The sequence below is a fragment of the Lonchura striata genome, unplaced genomic scaffold (genome assembly GCF_046129695.1).
Source record: "Lonchura striata isolate bLonStr1 unplaced genomic scaffold, bLonStr1.mat Scaffold_123, whole genome shotgun sequence".
Taxonomy (NCBI): Eukaryota; Metazoa; Chordata; class Aves; order Passeriformes; family Estrildidae; genus Lonchura; species Lonchura striata.
This window is the reverse complement of record NW_027461088.1, coordinates 547,557-569,426: the sequence shown is the minus strand read 5'-3', so window position 1 is coordinate 569,426 and position 21,870 is coordinate 547,557. Positions and strand designations below refer to the sequence as shown.

At 44.0% G+C, this 21,870-nt stretch overlaps 1 protein-coding gene across 1 annotated transcript; it reads right to left on the bottom strand.

Annotated features, from left to right (window-relative positions):
- Positions 1-5,849: 5,849 nt before the first annotated feature.
- On the bottom strand, positions 5,850-20,711 carry LOC144248437 (uncharacterized). Its single transcript, XM_077790605.1, is given in 10 exon segments — positions 5,850-6,484; positions 6,487-6,857; positions 6,859-7,602; positions 7,665-7,988; positions 8,070-8,290; positions 15,697-15,807; positions 16,738-16,793; positions 18,448-18,526; positions 19,953-20,533; positions 20,675-20,711. Coding segments are annotated over 10 exon segments (3,159 nt in total).
- Positions 20,712-21,870: the final 1,159 nt, after the last annotated feature.

The following is a 21,870-nucleotide window of genomic DNA, read 5'->3' as shown; positions in this document are numbered from 1 at the left end:
AGCTCACCCCAAATCCATTGGGGGATTTCTGGGAGTTTTTTTTTTGCAGGGAAAGGGATATTTGGATCTTGCATTGCCCCAAAGGTGAGACGCAGATGTCCCTTTGGAGACTTGTGAAGGGTTCCTGTAGCGATCTCTGTACCGGCTGGGGCAGTGGTAACAGTTTGGGGGGGACATTGGTTTTGGGGTTCCAATTGGCATCGGAGTGGGGAGAGCAGCAACGGCCAATCCTGGAGCTGGGGGATCCCAGCAGCCTGGAGGAGTGGGAGACTCTGGAGATGAGCAGAGTCTGGGCCCATCCAACTGTGAACAGGGTGGTGACTTCTTGAGCTGGACTTGGGCAGCAGGACCAAGGTGCTCACCCTTTGTTTTTCCCCCAAGCCAGGATTTGTCCATCTGTCCTGGGTTGTAAGATAAGCTTGTATTCTATTTGCCATCTGTTGAAGGCAAACCTGTTGGGCAGGTTTTGTTACCTTTTCTAAGAACCGGTTTTGCTCCTAAGAGGTAATGGTTTGTTAGTGGGCCATTGACTGATTCAATGCAGGGCTGGTAACATAACACCATGCTATTGTGAGATGTTCCACCCAGAGGGGGAAGCCAAGCACTCTTTTATTGGATATAAGGGGGTACCTTTTTGGGGACAGAGCAGCTCTTTACTTTGGGGGATTGCCAGAGAAGCAGCTCGCTCTCTCTCTCTTCGCGGGATTCCCAGAGAAGCAGCTCTCTCTCTCTTCTTCGCGGGATCTCGCAGCGAATCAGCCGGGGAGGCGGCGGCGGCGGAGCTCGGAGGCAACCCCGGTGCAGAGGAAGACCGGCCCCACTGCCACCAGATCTTCAGAGGAAAACTATACCCTTCAAAAGATCACCACTGCAGCTGAAGTTCATCAGCCACTGCAAGGGGAGCAATTGTCCCAGCAGGACTGCTACTGGCACCCCGAATCCTCAGGTTCTGGACTTTTTTCACTGGTTTTGTTTGTACCGATTGCATTTGCCTTTTTAAATTGTTGTCTAGTTTTCTCCTAGTAAAGAATTGTTACTCCCATTCCCATATCTTTGCCTGAGAGCCTTTTGATTTAAAACTCCTAGTAATTCGGAGGGAGGGGGTTTACCTTCTCCATTGCACAGGAGGCTTTAGCCCTCCTTCGCAGATTCCTGTCTTGTCGAACCTAGACAATGGGCCAAGTTAATGCTTTGAGATGTTATTTTTGTTGATTGAATGCCATATTAAAATGTTTGCCAAAGTTTCACTGATTTTCTAAATTTCCCAGTAAAGGCTGTTTTGTTGCTTAGACCTCCTGAGTATCTCTTGATAGTATTGCTCTAGTGCATCCAACTCAGAGTGTTGCAGATGATAAATAGATATGATTGTTCATAAATAATACAGCTAGGATGAGAAAAGTTCTCCCAGCTAGCCGGATGTCACTTCTGCCCTTGGATGAATCCTGGAGTGAAATGGACTGTTCCATCCCACCCCCCAAAAGATTGTGTCTCATCCCACACCTCTGTACTTGCCCCTAAAACATCAGCGTCTGTAACCCTATAGGCCCATGCCTTATCCCAGCCCACCTAGGAGCCCCTGAAAAGGGGGCTCCGAGAAGCTATGCGGCCACTTGGAACCTCTTCCCGCTCTTGGAACCTCTCCCCTCTCTTAGAACTTCCTCCCCTCTTAGAACCTCTCCCTCCCCCCCTGGGGCTTCCCCTCTCCTAAACCCTCCTTTTGTCTCTCCCCTCCCCTGCCCTCTTAATCCCGGCTATGTGCTGCGCCTGAGAGCACGAGCCTTGGACCTTCCTACACCCCCAATAAACCTCTTTCCCCAAGAGCAACCTTCAGAGATCTCTGCCTCCCTCCACCCACACCGTGCTGGAGTGTGGTCATCCCGCATTTAGGTCCCTGGGCTTTTTGTTTTTTGAGTTGAAAAGACTAAAGTGGTTTCAGTGGTATAATATACACATTGCTTGTCAGGTTGAGATCAAAGCAGCTTTAGCTATAAGAGAATAGAAGATGTGTGCACTTGGCAAACTCTTATTTTTCCTCCACGTATGCTGTACATTCATCAAAGAGCATCTTCACAAGACATACTTTCAGCTGTCACCCACTCCTAAAACTATTGCAGCTGCCTTCCTTTCTTCCTCAAAAAGATAGAATGGGGCTTTTTTCAGCCCCAGCCATCCTTCTCACTGTGCAGAGATAGGGACTGTGCAGTGCCATACAAGTTCCTCAGCCTGGGGACAGGTGCTCATTCTCTCCTGCCTCCAATGGTGTGAGTAACAAACTTGCAAGCAGGAGACACTAACAGAAGCAGGTGTCTCTCACTTTTTTTTCTTTTTCTCTCTTTTTTTTTTTGTTGTCACTTTCCAGTATTCTGTGAGCAGTAAAAATCCTTAAATATTTGCAGGGGAAACTAAAGTTTTTGTTCTTGTTTTTGCTTGACTAAAAATCTGGGGGTTTGCCAAGATACAGATCAAACCAACAGCAATCACTGTCAGTGGGATTTTTTTCCATGTTGAAAAAGTTTAACAATTAAATTCCATCATTTACTCTGACATGTTGAGATATCAGTCACTATTGCATGGGCCAAGCACTTATTCTGGATTATATCTCCCAGTTATATAACCAAGTATTCCTTCAGTACGATGGTCTTTTTGCCAAAAGATTTGATGTTCCATAGAAGATGCAATTAATGTACAGAGTTTGTGCATAAAAAGAAAAATCCTCAATCTCTGACATATGTATAGAGCTGACAAAGGAAAGAAATTCAGTATCAGAGCTGGGTAAAATGGCTCATGGTTCAAGTGGTTGTTTTTAATGCTTTTAATAAAAAAATCCTCTGCTGTTGTTTTTAAATACATGTAGTCAAATCTGGAAATTTGAGCATAAGAACATAATGTAGCCACAGTAGGATAATGGACTCAAAAAAATAACCACTGAAAAGACTGAATAAAAAATAAACACTCCCCACTTTGTCCCCCAATTTTTCTGGAATTGTTTAAAGCTAAAAACTACAAAACCAAAATTTACAGAGCTATTTTTTCTGAAGTGTGGACTATACAGTAGTGATAATGAAAATGAGAACAAACCTCCTGGGATGGTTGTGCTACTTTGCCCTGCCAGATACAGAAACATTTCTATACTTTATGTATTTGATGTTGTTTTAAATTTTATTTCATTTCTAGGGAACAACAGTACCTCAGGTCATTTTGATGTCAGATTGTATTTCACATCATTTCTTTATGAGGTGCATTTCTTTTCTTTGGATACTTCAGGAAAACATTATGAGGAGCCTGAAAATTGATTATATGAGCTGTGGTCAGGATGCAGCCTTACAGAAAAATCATGAGCACTAAACTTTCCTTGCCAGCAACAATTAAAATATGCAAACCAGCATTTTAAAGAGTTTGAGTTGAATGGTGATGACTTTCAATGGCTTTTTAAAGATGGTGACAAAAGTACTTATGGGTATTTTCCCCTATACTCATACAATTCTGTGTCTTTAATGCACTGTAATCATAATAAATATTTCCAGAACTGAAGAAACAGAGCCTGAGAGCTTGTCCATCCTAGGAGTTTCTATTGTTCTCATAAATTTTTCTCTACAATTATCTCTTCTCTTGGAAACACTGTGACATAACCATGCTGCCATAATAAGCATAAGCAGTAGAAATCAAATTCAGAGCTACACAACTTATTTTACAAGGAGAACAGATAATGAAATGGTAAGTAGTGTCAATATACATTAATGGAAAAAATTGCCTAAGCCCTGCATGGCTCTGAAAGAGCAAGCTTTCCAGTTATTTTTGAATATTCTGATCCACATGGAAAATGCAGAGAAGTCCTATTTTGCAGGGCTGATTTGCTTCCTATGTGAGCCATAGCAAGGTCAGAATCCTTGGAAGAACACTGCTTCTTACCTCAAGATTTCTGTGAGCTTCTGCCTTGCTTCTGGCTTGGAAGACCTTGAAAGGCAAAAAAAGAAGAGGAAACAAGTGCGCTTTTAACCAGGGGTGACTCAAGAGATTAAATCGCTGCCCACTGGCCATGCTTCACAGAGCACAAAGCGAAGATTGACTGCCCATGACGACATTTGAACCTTGTGTCATTGCTGTGAATCCTCCTGGGTGTACCTTGCTCCTTAGACTGAAGGCACTGTCATTGAGCAAGCTGGGGGTTAAAGCAGCCTTTTTAGTTTGGATAGTAATTCACTAATACTTGGGGACTGAGAGGATTTGGGTTGCAGTACTTATTACAGCCTATTTCTGCCTTGGTGGAAGGAGGTGAGAAGAACAGAGTACCTGAAGCAAGAAAGAACTGAGATATGCCAAAGAACCAAAAAGCTTGATTGGCCACCTAGAGCAAATCTCTGTGGGCTTTAGGAAACTGTGGGGTGGCTGCTCTCACCTGCTTCATGACTGGCCTTTCTTTTCCTGCATATTATTTTCATTTCTACTGTTTGTAGTGTTTTTTCTTGCACTTTGCTCCTTACTATGAATTAGTATGCTGCTCAAAGCTAAATATCAGCCAAATTGATAAAGATAGGTTATTTATATCTTCTCAGGATTTAAATGCCACAGAAAAAGTTGGGGGACTTGAGCAGATCAAGCAATGTTTTACCCTGCAGCCCCATGTAAGTGACTAACTGCTTTAATGGCAGGTACATTGACAGCTTTAGTTTGGATATGGAGGGAAAATAGATTGTTTTTTGGAAGACACTGCTACTTTACTCAAATTTGCTACACTACAGCTCAAGGGTTAGAGCACACCTAGACAGTGTGACCATGCTGTAACTATCACTGTGTTCATTTGTAGTTTTTTTACTCAGAAGTTGAAGCTTTTTCTTCTTCCTTTAATTAGCTGCATCTATTGGGACCTGTTTTGTTTTCTGCTATAAATGGTGGGTCAAATAAAAAGAAGGACAGATTTCAGGCAATTTGAGAAATTTTTCTTCTTTTGTTATTTCTTCACACATATATATGTAGATATTGCTGAAGGGCAGCTATTACTGAAGGGTAGCTCAATCTTTTAAGACTAAATTGTTCCCTAGGAGTGTGTAAAACTGACTGTGTAAAGAAAACTTCAGCAATCTTTCCAAAGATTGCTAAAAAAAATCAAGAGTACTCTGCTGCAAAATTTCAGGCATTTCAGGGCATTTTCACTTCAAACTTCAAGCATTTCTATGGAAATGCTCAAGAGACAGCATACTTAATATATCCAACATCTCTGTTTGCAAAGAGTCTTTATTTCAAATAGAGGTATAGGAAGGACATTCTCAAAGATATAGAGGGTTACGTACAAAGAATGACACATTTCAGGCAATTTGAGAAACTTAACTTCTTTTATTAGTTTCTCAAACATAGATATTCAAGTATTATTTAAAAGCAGACAAGCAACTGGGGGAATTCTCTAAACTAAGGGTAATTCTCTAAACTAAGGGTAATTCTCTAAACTAAGGGTTTAAACTAATCTAGTCTAAACTCTATTTCTCTACACTAAGGGTAGCTTTGCAAAATAGTTATATACTGCCAACACTAAAGGGCCTCTGGAATGAATGCTAAGAAACAAGTCTAATTAAAACTACAACTCACTAAATAACTACATTAAGTCCCTAACAGGCTAGGTTGCTGTCTTCGAGATATTCCAAGCAACCTCCATCAGCTTCACTGTTCTTCTGCGGGGATGTGCAGGTGGAGCCAGTTTCTGCCTCCTTGACTTAGGCAACAGCACTGTTGCAAATGGAAGGTGAAGGGCAAGGCCACTCATGGAAGTGTCTGCACAACAAAACCATGTGATGCACCATCTTCCTTCCACAGGAGCAGGAAAGCAGCTTCAGGATTGCCACGGACAAATACAACAATCACAAAGAGTCGACGTCGCAGCAATTGGCTGCGAACTTCTCCATCAGAGCTTTGTGCAGGGAATTCTTCTCAGTGTTGGAGAGCATCATCCAGAGGCGAAAGTGCAGCTGAGCATAAGCCTCCATTGCCTTTCTGTGGGCATCTGGATCTCGGGCCAGGTACTCAAAGAGGTTGAGTGGCTCAACCTTTTGCATTGCTGGCGGCAAGCTGATCTCTGCAGGAAGCTTCTCGTTGCCTAGAACAAAATGATCCAGGCGTTTCCATTTCAGGCAGAGCTGCATGTATGCCATGATGTCCTACAGCCACAGTGGAAATTCCTTCCTGCGCCAGTAGACTGGTGGTAAGATGTTTAACACATGCATGACCAGAGTCTTCCAGTTAGAGGTGGAAAAACCTGTGCCACTCAGCATGCAGGTGAAGAGCTGCAGGTATTTCAGGTGCAACCTCTTACATGGTATCTGCCTGGCAATGTGCTGGAAGAATTTTGCCTCCGCCACAGCGAATGTCTCAGGCCATGCTGTTCTTGTGAGGATGTTGGCCTTGGCGGGCTGACTGCTCACAAGGTTACCGGAGTTGCCTTTCTGGGCCTCTATAGGCTGGTTGACCACAAAGATGTCAGAGTGTCCTTGGTGCACCCAAAAAGCATCTCCACCGACAGGGTCCTCTTGCCTCTGCTCAGCTGGAATTGGCAGGACCGGCTGCAGGGCTGAAACACCAAGTGCCAAGAGTATGACTGAGGCACATGCAGCCACGAGCATCTCACCATCTGGAAGAACCAGCGGGAGGTTTTCTCCACATCCAGGTAGGAGCCGGTGCAGAGTGTCTCCAGGAGGCTGCGTTGCTGCTTCCGCCGCAGCTCCTCCTGCGAGTGGTGCAGCAGGCACAAGAGCTTCTCGCCCAGCTGCTCGCTCTCACACGTGCACACCAGCTCCACACGGACGCTGAAGGTCCTTGCTGCCGTCTGCCCTGCACTGCTTGGCTCTAGGTGGAAGGTGTGCCCTGGTGGGATTCAGTGGGACCAGCACACGGTACACCCCATCCCACTCATGGGGGCTCCAGGCCTCAAAGGCACTGCCCACCCCGATGGCTACTCGAGGCACCGGATCAAAGCTATTGCTCACGCTGTACACAAAGACACGCGTGAAGCTCTCCATCAGCTCAGCTGTCACTGAGCAGCCTCTCTCCAGGTCCTCCACAGGCCACTCTATACCATCCACTAAAAGGATGTCCTTCTCATTCCCAGCATCTTGGGTGTCTTCTCTGTTTTCAATTCCACCACTGGCATTTTCTTCCCTGCCACCATCACTGCCACCTTTTTCACTGGCAGCCACATTACCTTGTTCCTCTTCTTGTCTATCATTATTCTTGTTTCCCTCCACATTCACATCAGCCTGTTATTCATCCTTGTTTCTATCATTGCCATCTTCTGCTATCACATCCTTATTTACTTCCTCAGGTGCAGGAAAACCACTATGGGCAATTTCATTCCCACATTGATTGCTATCTTCCTGCCCAGTCCAGTCTTTACTTCTTTGGTCATTGGCACGTCTGCTTTCCTGCACCTTCACATCCATGTATTCTTCTGTTCCATCTACATTGTCTTCACCTTCATTTACATCAGTGTTTTTGCCTGCCTTTATAGTAACACTATTGTTTTTTTCTTCATTTCCTTCTCCTTCTTCCTTTCCAGTGTCCTTGTCTTGGTCCACCTGTACATCCTTGGTTTTTTCTTCATTTGCTTCTCTAGATCTTCTTTATTTCCAGCAACATTGCCAGGTTCTTCTTCATTTCCTTCAGTGGTAGTGTCTCCTGGCATATCCCCATCACTCTGTCCTTCTTTCTTTAAGTGATAGCCATTGTCGACATCGCTGTCTTCCTTCACATCATAACTGCCACTGTTGACATCGCTGTCCTCCTTCATCTTCACATCATAATTGTCTTTAGTGGCATCATCCTTGTTGCCATCATCTGCAGCCACAGGACTGCCTTCTCTGTCATCTTCAGTGCCGCTGTTTTCTGCCTCCAGAGTCATATCTCTGTCTTCTTCACCTTCCTCTGGATCAGCGGTGTCTTCTTCCTGTTCAGTTATTCTCTCATCTCCCAAGGTCTTGCGGGAGCTCTGGTCCTTGCTGCTGCTGCTGGCCTCACAGCTCCTTCTCCTGCAGCCCAGCCACAGGCCCAAGAGGAGCAGGATGCCAGCAAGAACCCAGAATGGCCACTGCTGCAGGGCACCAAAGAGCATGGCTCCCCAGCCCTCATCCTGCTGCTGCAGGGGCCCCTGCTCCAGCTCCTGCATCAGCTGGGCCATCTCACGGTCCAGCAGCTCCTGACGCTCCCGCATTCTCTGGTGCGTGGCCTCATCCAGCCCATCCCCAGCTGGCTGGGGGTACTGGATCAGGCTTTGCACAAGCACAAACAGCAGTGACAGTAAAGCCATGGTCTGCAGGAGGACACACAGGAGGGGCTCAGTGGGGCCGGAATGGAGACAGTGAGGGGCAGGAGCAGCAGGGATGTGGTGGCAGGAAGGAAAGGGCCCCCGGCAGCTGGCAAGGCTGCACCGCTGCCCCGCGCGCCCCGCGCCCCCAGCAAGGCGCTGTGCCCGGCGCTGGGCCCTGGAGACGGGGCAGCCCCGGGGACCGGCGCTCCTGTCCCAGCCCTCCTCCAGCCCCCTCTCCCCTCTGCTGTGTACTCACCGCTTGCCGAGGCTCTACTGGGGCAGCGGCACCGGCCTGGGGCCTTTTATAGTTGCCCCCATTGTGACACGGCCCCTGTGCTGTCACAGAGCCCAGAGCGCATCACAGGCCAGCCCCGCCCGCCATCCCAGCCCGGTCATGGAACTCATCATGGCCCCGATGCAGAGAAGAAAGGAACTGAAGTCTTTTTTTGTGTTTCAGGCTCTCTTATGTAGTTTGTCTCACAGCCACACAGCACTCCCCCTACCCCAGACTGGATGTGAGACTTCAAAATGTGATGCATGTCATCTGCATCCTGTTCTGTTCAGCGCTTGAGACAAAACACCTCAACACCTCTTTCTGCTGCTGCTGGAAGGGGCAGATGAGATGGCTTGAGCTATGCTTGTAGGAAGCTACCAAAACAGTAATAGCCTCTTCAGCTGCACACTCACTAGGCAGAGGAATTTACCTCAAGGCACATGTTGGACCTGAAGGCACATCTGGAAGTGAAAAAGCATCTTGAGAAAAAATATCTGCGTTTAGTGTCAGAGGAAGAATTTGAGCCACCTCAGAGCATTTCTGTTTTGTTCTATAATTTTGGGGTTGGCGGATTTTTTTTTTCTTTTTTTTTGAGGGCATAATAATTGTAATAAACACTACCAAATGTGAATTTCCCCTCTCCCTTCTTTGATGGAAGACAAGCAATGAAAAAGTGGCAATTGCTCTTTCTCTGCATCTTACTCCAACATTTGCAGTTATTAAAATTTGTATCTTCTTTTCACTAGTCCATCAGTTTGAGGTGATGTCTGCAAATGAATAATAATTTTTCTTACCACTGTATCCTCAGCTTTAAGAGGATTCTCTCCCTTTCATATTCAGATCTTTCATTTTCTGCTTTATGCATCCTTTAAAGACCAGAAGCCTTTTCCCTCTGCTTTTTAATTTACTTAGGAAAAGCACATTAATTAAACAGTTACATTTGGTTGGTTGAAGGTTGCCCATGATATTTATTTAGCTGGAGGTTTATCTGGCTGTCAGAATAACTCACTGGAGAGATCACAATTTTATAACAATGCTGGTCAACCAATGTGACCTTCAACAGGACCACCTGTGGTGAACCTTGTGAGCCCGCCTGTGGCACTCATCCCTGCCTTTTCTGGCATGATTTTATATGCTACTGCACCTCAGGCACACAGTATGTAACTTCTGTCAAGCCTTCAAGACACTAGAAGTGTGATTCTGGAAATGCTGATAAATATAAAAGATACGACTCAGAGATAGCCATGTTACCTCTTCTTCTAAGGTTTCCAGGCCTGTAAACGAGGGGAGACAGGAATAACCAGACAATCAATTTATGGAACACTGAAAAGGTCAAGATATTGTAATATGCTGTATTGCACTGAATCTATGGGATATTAAAATTCAGATGGTTCATTCCTAGAAAATATTTGCAGTTGCACAAATAGAGAAGCACAGATTTCCACCATGGTGGCAATTACACAAACAAATGGATCTACTCCAATTACAGTTCGAGACAAACATCCTTGTGTGAGCTTCTTTGGAGCTTTTATATTTGGAGTACTGAGTTGTTCCACTCAAGCAGAGGAACTTAACCTGATACCAGGGACGGAAGGCTTCTTCCCTTCTTCTTTCTCATAAACAAAATGATGAGAAAACATTAACAGTCAGATCAACCTCTGCTAACCTTTTAACTTCAGCTGTTGATATGATTAAGTCAGGAGCCTCTGTTAGACTATTTTTACCTCTTATTTTCTTTCTCTCCTTTCTGATCCTTAATTTGCACTTGACATTTCAATTGATTTGTTGGGCTAAGGAATTTTGCCACTATTAGCTTTACTTTGACAAACCTCTCTTATTTTAACATAGAGGGTCCCTGAAATTTAGCTAGGAGCCATTTTGACATAAGGGAAAGATCAGGTTTCTGGTCTATGTGACCCTGTACATTTTACAGGCTTTTGAGGAAAAACTCCTTTTCTACAGGATGCAATTTCTAAACCTCTGGACATTGCTAGTCTAATCGATCCTAAGTGGTGCCCAACATTTTTTAAATCCTTATCAAAATCTGGACCTGCAGCTCAACTGAGGCTGCAGCAGGAACACATGGAGCAGAAAGGGTATTATATGTATCTCGCAGAAAATCGTCTTCTCAGTACATCCCTCCTCTCAGTGCTTGCTTATATTAAGCACTGAAAGTCACAGTTCTCTATACACAGCAGAACCTGACTATTTAGAAATGAAATAATTTAGCCAGCTAACCCAGACAGAGAATTGAGGCATTACTTCAGGAGAAATGAGGAAGGTGATGTCTGTCATTAGTCTTCAGTTACAAGAAGAAATAACTCCTGTCCCACATTAAAGCAAGAGTTGCAGACCTCTTGCATTGCGTCTACAAACAAAGTTGAAAGAGTATTCTGGCAAGAGCTTCTGAATTTAAATAAAGAAATGACACAGGTCACGTGAGAACCAAAGAATGGAAACATTAATAAAGGAAGCAAAACCCTGTCCCTGTCACTCCAAGATGTCTTCTGATATCCATGGTGGAATGGTGAATTTGACAGAAACATTTATGTCTGCCAGGCAGATATCCAGTTATAGGAAAAAATTCTGTTTGTCTATGAAAACGCAGTTTTCAGTAAAAAAGATGAAAACTAATTTTGAATGTATATAAACAATACAAAATCATTCTTCAGGATATCTTTATGTATCAGGAGGCACATCTTTTATAACACTTTTATTCCTATATTTGCGAATAACTGTTTTGCAGTGCTATTTTGACTCAAATAATTAAGCTTTCCTTCTGTTTTATGTTTAAAAGTTTGGGGGTTGGGGTTTTTTGGCATTTGGAAGCAAGTCAACTGGAGAGCATTTTCTGTGCCATCTGAGGTCAAAAGTAACAGCATGGAGTCAGAGAAGGCCATTCAGCAGGCAATTTGTATCCTCAGTTGGGTATCCCTTCTGTAGAATGCAGCTGGTATAAACTATACAGGGTCTGGGGCTACAGAAACAGCAGAAATTAAGAAAGTGAATTTTCTAGAAAAGCTTGAAGTATAGAAAACTTTGAGCATGCTGTTAAAAAAGTTGTGAGTTTGGTTCAGGGGACTGCAGAGTTGATCCCTTCTTCAGTCGTATTTCAATTGTTAATACAAGAGGAAATAGATATTTTGATCACTTTTTCCTGTTAATAATCTGTTTTTAAACACTTCTAATAGATTGTTTTGCACTCATAGTATGATAAAAAACACAATTCTTGAAAAATTCAGCTACATGTGAAAATTAGATTTGGAAAAAATGGTGCTTCTTTACAAGTGTTGAAGTAGTTCTCTCTTCTTTGAGTAACTCCAGCTTTAGAGCAGGTATTTGAAAGTTACTAGTGAATCATACCTATGTCCTTCACCATTCTAAACAGACATCTGCACTTTGAGCCACTTTGGAAGCCTCAGCTGTTATGTGCAGTGCCTTCTCCATAAATAGCCAAAAGTTAGGGTGCTGGAGACTCCATCTTCACTGAGAAAATCCATTCTAAAACTTGCTGAAACTATTACTATCTAATCCCCAGCTTCTAAAGGTGTTTCTTTTTATCCCCATTCATTCTTTGTACCCAGCCTGAGCTCTGGGGGTGCCAGGGATTATGGAGGTCCCATTTGTATTCCTAAAGCTGCCATAACCCCCTGGAGGAACTCTCCTGCAAAATTAGTTCTGCTCTCTGAGTCTATGGCTTCCACAATCCCTTTTATTGGAATTATGTCTTTTAGAAATGCCTTAGTAAGTGATCCAGTGGTTGCTGAGCAATCAGAATTGCTTTTGCCCCCCTGTTAGGTGAGAAGGTGTCACCAGAAGATATTGAAGCCTTCCTGCTCAGGGCATTTCAGTGCCAGGCTCTTACAAGCACACACAGCTGTGCCGGTTGAGCTGACCATGGGGGTAACCTGCACTTTGTCTGATTCCCTTTCCTCAATAACAGCGTGTCTTGGAACTCTGTTCCCTTCTGCTGCCCTTGAAGAGCCATCCACAAAGACATTTTCTGCCTCAGGCCAGGGAATGTCTTTGGAATCTCCCCCAGGCTGGGTCTGGAGCTGTGTCACTTGAATGCAGTGCTGGGTTTCTTCCCAGCCCCTCTGTGGGCTGTTCAAACAGGAGGCTGGGTTAAACCCTTCCCCTGTCCTCAGTTCTGAATCCTCCTGTGCCACTGCACAAGTTTCACACTGTTGAACGTTCACCTACAATTCCAATTTCTTTTCTGAGTCTGGAAGAGCCCCAGCTGAGGCATCAGTATTTTTGGTTGTTCATTTTCCCAAGTTTTGCTCACTTTCTCCTGTCCATACCACAGCATGGAGGCTGTCTGAGGTTAAAAGTCCTACAGTGTTCTGGCTGGAACAGAGAATCCTCAATCCAGGCTGTGTAATTCCCTACATCCCTGGCTCCAAAAGCCCTGCCTTTAGCAGGGACTCCATACCAGGCTGTGAGCCCTTCCTTCCCTCCCCTGGAATAGGGTGTTTCTTTTAGACACCACTTGTCCTGGTTGCTTCAAACTAATTTGGAGAGGCTCCGCATCAAATTTTCCCCCTGGGGCTGCCCACACCTCTGGGTTCCCTTCAGCACAGGCCTTGCCAGACATTTGACCCAAAGGTACAGCAGCAATAGCCTCTGTGTCACCTTTTACAATATTAAAATGCCACCATGAAATTCCTTCCTAGTCAATTACAATCAGAGTAAGAAGAAAAAGAAATTAGTTTATTTCAAACCTACCCCCCACATCTCCTAACAGTGATTGAACAAGTGATACCAGCTCAACTTTCCCATTTATTCCCTTAATAAAGAAAACATTCCTTTACAATTTTCCCCCCTTAGGTGTAAGATTCAGAGTGGATGGAGAGGCCCCTGTGTCCATCAGGAGAGGTGTGGAAAAAATGACGGGAGACAAGTCCATTCTATAATGTCAACAAGTCTCAGTTTATTCCAAGCACACATGTACAGTTATACCCGTTATAATGAAGCTCATGCATATTGCAAAATTTAGGCTCATCATTGGTGTATTAAAAACAGGTCAACCCCGCCTTTGGAGCTTTCTAATCTTGCTTTGTTTTCCCTTACATTTATCTTTTTGCTGAACATTCTACTGTTGGGAACCAGCTTACCCAAGGACATAAGATATTATTGCTACAGCTGCTATTGCTGCACTGTGCAATTTTCAGCTACTGCTTCACTAACTGCACGTAGTCATGTCCTTTCTCACGAAGCCATTCATCCACAAAACTCTCCATATTTCCCCCGTTTTTGTTTTGGACCATTAAGTTAGTTGTCCACATCTTTTGAGCCATGCGTTCTACCAGCTTCTGAAGACAGTTAAACAGACAGGGCAAGATCAGCAAGAGTAGGAAAACAACAATCATTATTCCTACTGCATACATGATAAAAGTTCTTAGCCAAGGACCTATCCCTAAACTTTTAAGCCATTCTTCTATCCCCAGACCATCTTCTTCTTTTAATTGATGAAGGCCTTGTTGTAGTTCTTTAATCTTAGCATGTATTGATACAGAATGATCAGAGAGATTCATACAACACATTCCTTCAAATTCCTCACATCCATGTCCCTGGGCTAACAACAAAAAATCAATGGCTGCTCTGTTCTGCAGTACAGCATGATTTACACTTTGTACATCCATAGCAAGCATAGCTAAAACATCTGATGTTTTGTTAAGTTCATCTTTAGTCCAGCATCCCAATTGTTCAGCTAACATCATAGCCTTTCTAGCAGCTCCTCCTGGTAACAGGGTTGCTACTATTACCTGTTTCAAAGTACTCCAAAATTGAGGTTGTCCAACCTGATCACATTCTAAGTCATGCACATCACGCCTCTTCCTTGTCTTCCCTAGCCTGTCCCATTGCATTAGCAATGATATATTAGGATGGAACAGCGCTAGTTTTCCTAGGTAACAGGGTCCCCCTTGTGGTTTTACCGGAATTCCATTCCAAGCTCTATCTCCACAGATCAAAAATACACCCTTTGGCAACCTTAAGGGTTTGTTTATCTTGGAACCATCACAGTTAGAATATAACTGCGATGCTACCCTACCTGAGTCCAATGAAGAGTCCAGAGAAGCCCATTTGTCTCTTGGGTTATTTACACTCTGCAAATTCAATGGAACAAAGCTAAACCATCCTCCTGTCGAAACATTCCCTAAACTAGCATTAGCACTTTCAAAGAGATCTAATTCCTCTGGTGGAGATTGCAATGTTTCTTTAAGTGACAGTATCAACAAACATTGCCTATAGCCATCTCGTTGAGCTTCTGTGTAATCAATATTCTTTTCTGGCCCTTTCACCTTTGCAAAATTCTTGCAAAGTGTCTGATTCCTTATCAATCCACAAAATTCTTCTGGTCTCCAGACAGGAACACCTGTTAGGCAGGTACGAAATGGATTTGTCACTCCTCCCAAGCTAAGGCATAGCGAACTTTGATTAGTTATGTTAGCCAAGGTTACCCAAATATTTTCTCTGGGCTGATTAAATTGTATTAGTCCATGACAAAGATTAGTCAAAAGAACAGGATAGATTACCCACCTTATCGCTCTCATGATTTCTTCTGCTTGAATTTTAATTTTAATGTCTGCACATATTTAATAAGCTTATCTAATTCTATGTCTGGATTTCCTACTACTGGTTTTCCTAAATAAGATCTTATAGATACCTTCACTTCCTTTTGACACCTTGTTGATAAAACTTTTGAATTTGCTTGCTTAATTAATCTATCACAAGCGTGTTCTGCTTCCCACCTATAAAAAGCTAATATCTTTTGTTCTGGTGCTTCAAATAACTGTAAAGCTATAGCAACTCCTAAGCCTGTGTCTCGTATTAAATCTCTCTGCCAAGAATCTCCTCGTTTTCGAAAGTCACAATGTTTACACCAAAAATGTCGTTTTAAAAATACTTGATCTTCCCAGTATGTTTTTCCACAACCCCCACAAACAAAAGCAATCCAACTGTTACAATTAAAATTCCCACAACTAAGACACTCAGGATTCTTTGGTCCTGGAATATGAACAGTCTGTAAAGCCTCAATAGCTGTAACAATTGCCGTAAAAGTTGACTCTGAAGGCAAAAGTTGATCAATCACTGGGGAAAGTCCTCTTATCTCTTGAAGAATAGGTCCCACTGTGCGAATCAGCTTCTCTTTAATTCTCCTCTGGTCTTGATCCGTCAGGCGAGCTAAGAGACGACTCATCCAGAGCTGGTTTGGTCCACTTTGCTGGCACCCAGAGTGAACCTGTAGGGGTGGAAACACAAAGATATCCCCTTCCCCAATAGAGGACCTTTGCTGGGTTCTGCCAAATACCTGTTTTAGGGTCCCTATATCTGACCCATACTTCTTTGCCCTTTTTGCTCATTTCTTTCTGTCCATAATGTACCATTGCAGGTGGTGCCTCTGAATCCCCAAATACACACAAATGATTAAGAACAAAGAGCACTTTCATTAACCTTTCCTGAACATCTCCAATCTCTCTATGTTTTTCCAGATATCTCTTCAAAGTTCCATTTGCCCTTTCTACAATTGCTTGTCCAGTGGGAGAGTGTGCTATTCCTGTAACGTGCTTAATTCCCCATGATTTTAAAAATCTATTCACCCTGCCACCAATGTATGCAGGACCATTGTCTGTCTTGATCTGCTTTGGCACTCCCATTACTGCAAAACAACTACACAAATTACTTATAACATGTAATGCTTTTTCTCCAGCTTGAGCTGTTGCCCAGATGTATTTACTATATGTATATATAGTAACATGAACATATTTCAAGTGACCAAAACTATTTACATGAGTAACATCCATCTGCCAGAGTTCATTAGATGAAAGACCTCGTGGGTTAACTCCCCATCCCATGCCATGACCCCCATTATGATGACTACAGATAGGACAAGCTCTAACTATAGCAGTGGCATCTGCATGGGATATTCCAAACTCCCGTTGTAACCCTTTTGCATTCTGATGAAACATAGAATGTGCCTCCCTAGCAAGCATTTGCCCTGATAAAGGAGAAGTTTGAGTCACTGTGACGAGCTTATTGCCCGGGCATTACCCTCTCCTGAGCCAATTTCCCATTTGTGACTTCTTATATGGATGATAGCATGAGGATGTTCTCGGATTTTTACTGCTTTTTGAAGTTGTATGAACAGTTCAAATAGTCTCTGATTTCGTACTTCCTTGATAGCAGCATCCTCTATTCTTTCCACAACACCAACTACATACAAGGAATCTGTAACAATATTCAAAGGCCCCTTCAAGAGTGTTAGAGCCCATACCACAGCTGCTAACTCCAAGGTCTGAAGGGTATCTGAGTCATTTGCAGTAAGAATTTAATGATTCCAGACTCCCTGCTCCTGCCATGTAATTGCTGCTGTTCTTGACCTCTTCCCTGCATCTGTGTATGCTGTTATTGCACCAGGAATCGGCTCCTTTTCTCGCTGTGGCCGTACCATCCAACTCAATTTTCCAATCCACTGTAATGGAGGATTTTTAATATTTTCAGTTATGACAGCACCTCCTATTCCTAGCAAAGCTTCCTGCAATTCTTCACTATTGACCAAATACCATTGTAAAGAGTCCTTTTTCATAGGAATCTGTATTAGTTCAGGCTCTCGCCCATCAACCTGCAAAATTCTCTCACGACCCCGTTTTATCAAAGCTGCTAACAGTTCACTTTTTTGAATTAAAGTCTTTGTTTGCTGAAGTGGAGGGGATAGCCATTCTAACACCCTGATCTCTCCCGTTTTTGTTTCTAGCTGGGTTAAAGCTCTCAGCAAATGGTTTTCACCACACCATATAGTGAGATTAAGCGGGATTCCCAGTATTCGTCGATGTACACGACCCTGAACCACACAGTCTGTAATTTGCTGAAGAGTTCTTTTCTGCTGAGGATTAAGGGTCACTGGTGCTGTTGGGTCTGTGCCCTTCAATAAGGGTCAAAGAGAATCTAACAGTTCATTTGGAAGGCCCACTATAGGTTTAAGCCATTGTAAATCACCTAGTAATTTCTGAGCATCATTTAAAGTAACAATCTGTGTTTTCAGTTCTAACTTCTGAGGCGTTACCAAGCTTTGAGACAATGTCCATCCCAAGTATTTCCAAGGAGAAGTTAACTGCATTTTCTCTGGGGCCACAACAAGCTGAAAACGTCCCAGCAAGTTTTGTACATGTTTAACCTGTTGACTCGTAAATGACTTAGGCTGAGCAATCAAAATATCATCCATATAGTGATAGATAATAGCTTGTGGCCATTGTTGCCTCAATGGTTGTAGTGCAGAATCTACATAAAGTTGACATAAAGTAGGGCTGTTACGCATACCCTGAGGCAAAACCGTCCATTCAAATCTTTGATCTGGACCTTCTCTGTTCAGAGCTGGCAAAGTAAATGCAAAGCACTTTGTACCCTGTCATGCAAAGCTATTGTAAAAAAGCAATCTTTGAGATCTATTATCAATAGAGGCCATCCTTCAGGTAACATTGCTGGATTAGGCAGACCTGGCTGTAGAGCACCCATTGGCTCCATCTGTTTATTAACCTCCCGCAAGTCATGTAGCAAGCGATATTTCCCTGACTTTTTCTTTATCACAAAGATAGGGGTATTCCAAGGACTTGTAGACAATTTCAGATGCCCTTGTTGATATTGTTCAATGACCAAAGCATGAGCATGTTGCAGACTTTCCCTTTTCAACGGCCATTGCTTTACCCATATAGGCTCATCATTTTTCCAAATTATGGGAATCGGGAAAGTCCAAGCAATGGCTATTATCCCAAAGGGTGCTCATTTGTCAAGACAACCCCTAACTGTGTCAAAATGTCTCGCCCAATTACGCATTGCACCGTAGGTGGCAATTGAACAACAGAAAATATTGCCTTTATGACTTTACCATCTATTGAGACAGTAAGAGGTGGCGAACGACTTGCAAGAGTTAAACCTCCAACTCCTGTTACTGCTGTAGCAGCTGGCTGTAAGGGCCAATGTGCAGGCCAACACTGTGGTGCAATAATACTTGAATCAGCACCTGTATCCAGCAAACCTGTAAGCATGCATTTTTGTCCCTTATACTCCAACAAAACCTCTTTTCTTGGTCTGTCATTCAGATCCAAAGTTAATAGAGTCAAGCCTCCTGTAGAGCCAAATCCATCTCCCCCACGGCTTTTCCGTGAGGATACAGCCTTAGTAACGTGCTCCAGAGGAACCAATTGAGCAATCCTTTGTCCTTTATTAATCCGAATAGGAGGAAATGGAGTATGAACCATAATCATAATTTCACCAGTATAGTCTGCATCAATGACACCAGGCAGCACAAATAATCCAAGCATAGAGGCCGATGATCTTCCCATTGTCCTGCCCTCTATTATAATAGGTCCATTAACTCCAGTGGGGACCTTCTGCGGCTGTGGCGCCATTAAAGTCACTTCTACTGCGGCTGCCAAGTCCATCCCGAGGCTCCCTCTTGTGGCTGGACGCAAGGTGTCCTGTTGGACAAGCTGGAGCAGCTATTTGTGTCGGAGCACAGCTGCTCTTGTTCGCGCTGTTTCGGGCGTTTCCCGGTCTCCCCTTACAGGCAGCAATGTTATGAGTATCCGATTTGCACTTAGGACACCATATTCCAGCAGCAGAGCATTCTCGCCGAACGTGTCCTGTCCCTCCACATCGGAAACATCTCATACGGCTGCCGTAAACACTTCCCTGGGTTGCTACTGACGCTTGGAGGGGTGCAAGAGCAGCTAACACCTGTGTCTGTGAAGCTTTTGCTTGCTCTTTTAACCCCTCTCCCAGCTCTTTAATAGCCTCAACTAAAAATGCCTGCTGCCCCGTTGGTATAGTAGCCATCCTCTCTAATGCATCTTCTATAGTCCAATTAGCTCCTAATGTGTTTAGCACACTCCTTGTAGAAGCATTACAATTTTGCAAAGCACACTGCTTCAACAATGATCCACGCATAAACTCAGGCACTCCAGCTCTCTCTATTGCTGCCGCTGCCTTATCAATAAACGCTCCAAAAGTCTCATCCCTTCCTTGTTTAATTCCCATATACGCTGGCAAACCTCCCAGGACTTTCACCTTATCTACAGCCCTTCGAGCTAGTCGCATTGCCTCTCGACACTTATCAGGTCCTAGCATAGCTTGTGCCTCAGTGCGAAAATATGGTCCTAAGCCCATCAATTCATCTACAGTTACTCCATGAAGAGGATCTCCAGGCTGCCTTTGTATAGCTACAGCTTCATTAACCTCTGCCTGCCAGTGTGCACCAAACAAAAGTCTCTGATGTGGCGAGAAAATAAGCTTAGCAAGACTTCTACAATCTCCTGGTAGCAATATATTAGTACTCCAAACATAATCCAATATCTGCCTAGCCGGTTCACTAGTAACTCCAAACTGACTCACTGTAGCTCGCAACTGTGACAACAACTTCCAATCTAATGGTGTGATCTGAGCTGTTAACCTTCTGCCTGCTTGCTGCTGAAAAATTACAGGACAAGCCAGTTCCGCTGCTAGTTCCAAAGCCTGCCCATCTCCTTTGTCCAGCTCCTCTCTTGCCAAAGTCGCCCAAACTTCCCTCCGTTCCCTGGCCAGAGCCTCCGTTAGGTCAGACTCTGCTCTAGGGGTCAGCTTACTGACAGACAAATCTCGACAAACCGGCGATCTCTGTTCTGGGGGGGCTGGAGGAGCCATGGGCTCACAATGCGACTCTGTGTCCTCAGGCACGGGTGGCAATGGAGGTAACTCCACTGTAGACACAGCAGGTGGCATGGAAACACCAGGCAACCAATCCTCCCCGCTATAACCTCTATTTTTCTCTAGTGCCGAAGTTCTCTGCTCGGCAGCTTTCTTTTCTGCCTGATGTTGTAATAACTCATTGTGAACTACCTTCCACCACTTTCTCAACTTTTTAGCTGTCTTATCATCATTTAAAACTTCCTCCCACAGTTTATCCCCGAACTTACACCACTCAGACAACTCATGTACTGTATGAGGATTTACAAAGAACCCCTTAGAATATCCATATGGTAATTACCCTGGCAGGTCTTTTTGCAAATCAATGCCTTTAATCTGCCTTCTCTGCAAGAATGCAGTAAATAAATCATATGCTGCTTGCCTCTCCATACCTATATTGTCAGCGCTATTGCAGCCCTCCAAGGTCATCGGCAGCACGTATCGGCCAGGCTTGCCTGTGCAGTCACCTGGGGCACGGTGCACTCTATTTCAATTCAGCACTTTTGCCGTCCTAGCTGCATCAGGACCCGAACCCTTTTTCTTCACTCCATTGTGGCACCTATCACGTCGATCGGGTCACCATTTTTGTGGAAAAATGATGGGAGACAAGTCCATTCTATAATGTCAACAAGTCTCAGTTTATTCCAAGCACACATGTATAGTTATACCCGTTATAATGAAGCTCATGCATATTGCAAAACTTAGGCTCATCATTGGTGTATTAAAAACAGGTCAACCCCGCCTTTGGAGCTTTCTAAGCTTGCTTTGTTTTCCCTTACATTTATCCTTTTGCTGACCATTCTACTGTTGGGAACCAGCTTACCCAAGGACATAAGATATTATTGCTACATCTGCTATTGCTGCACTATGCAATTTTCAGCTACTGCTTCACTAACTGCACGTAGTCATGTCCTTTCTCACGAAGCCATTCATCCACAAAACTCTCCACACTGACCCATGGCTCCATGAGGTTCCCTGGTGTCACCACGGTGTCCTTGGACCTGTCTTGTCACCACGGTGTCCTTGGACCTGCCTTGTCACAACTGACCCATGGCTCCATGAGGCTCCATGAGGTTCCCCAGTGTCACCATGGTCACTGTCAGAGGCTGGATGAGATCAGTGTCCCAAGTCACCTTGGGCTGAGCTGTCAATCCGTCACACAGATGGGACAGCGCTCACCCAGCTCTGAACACCTGAGATATCAGAAGTCCCAGCTGGGGGGAGGCCCACGAAGGCCCAGGGGCTTAAAACCAAGGAGCACAAGGTCAGCCCCTGGTATGGACTCTGCCTTCTCCTGGGGTTTGTGTCTCACCCACACTGGAGCCCCAGGAGCTGGGAGCCACATGTGTGTCTTTCTGTGGAGCTTCTGTCTTCCTGCCTCTCTCTCTCTTTCTTCTCCTTCTAATGCTCCTTATATGGAACAGTTTGGGGTACCTGAACAACTGCAGTGTTTAGGGGTTTCCAGGCTAAATGGGCTGAGTGAATGAAGTTACTGCTATGACAAGTGATTTAAGTTGGATTGGATTTGTATTAAACGCTTTTCCAAAGTTCCTTGTTCTTTTGTACTTTGCCAGTAAAATTTTGGGGG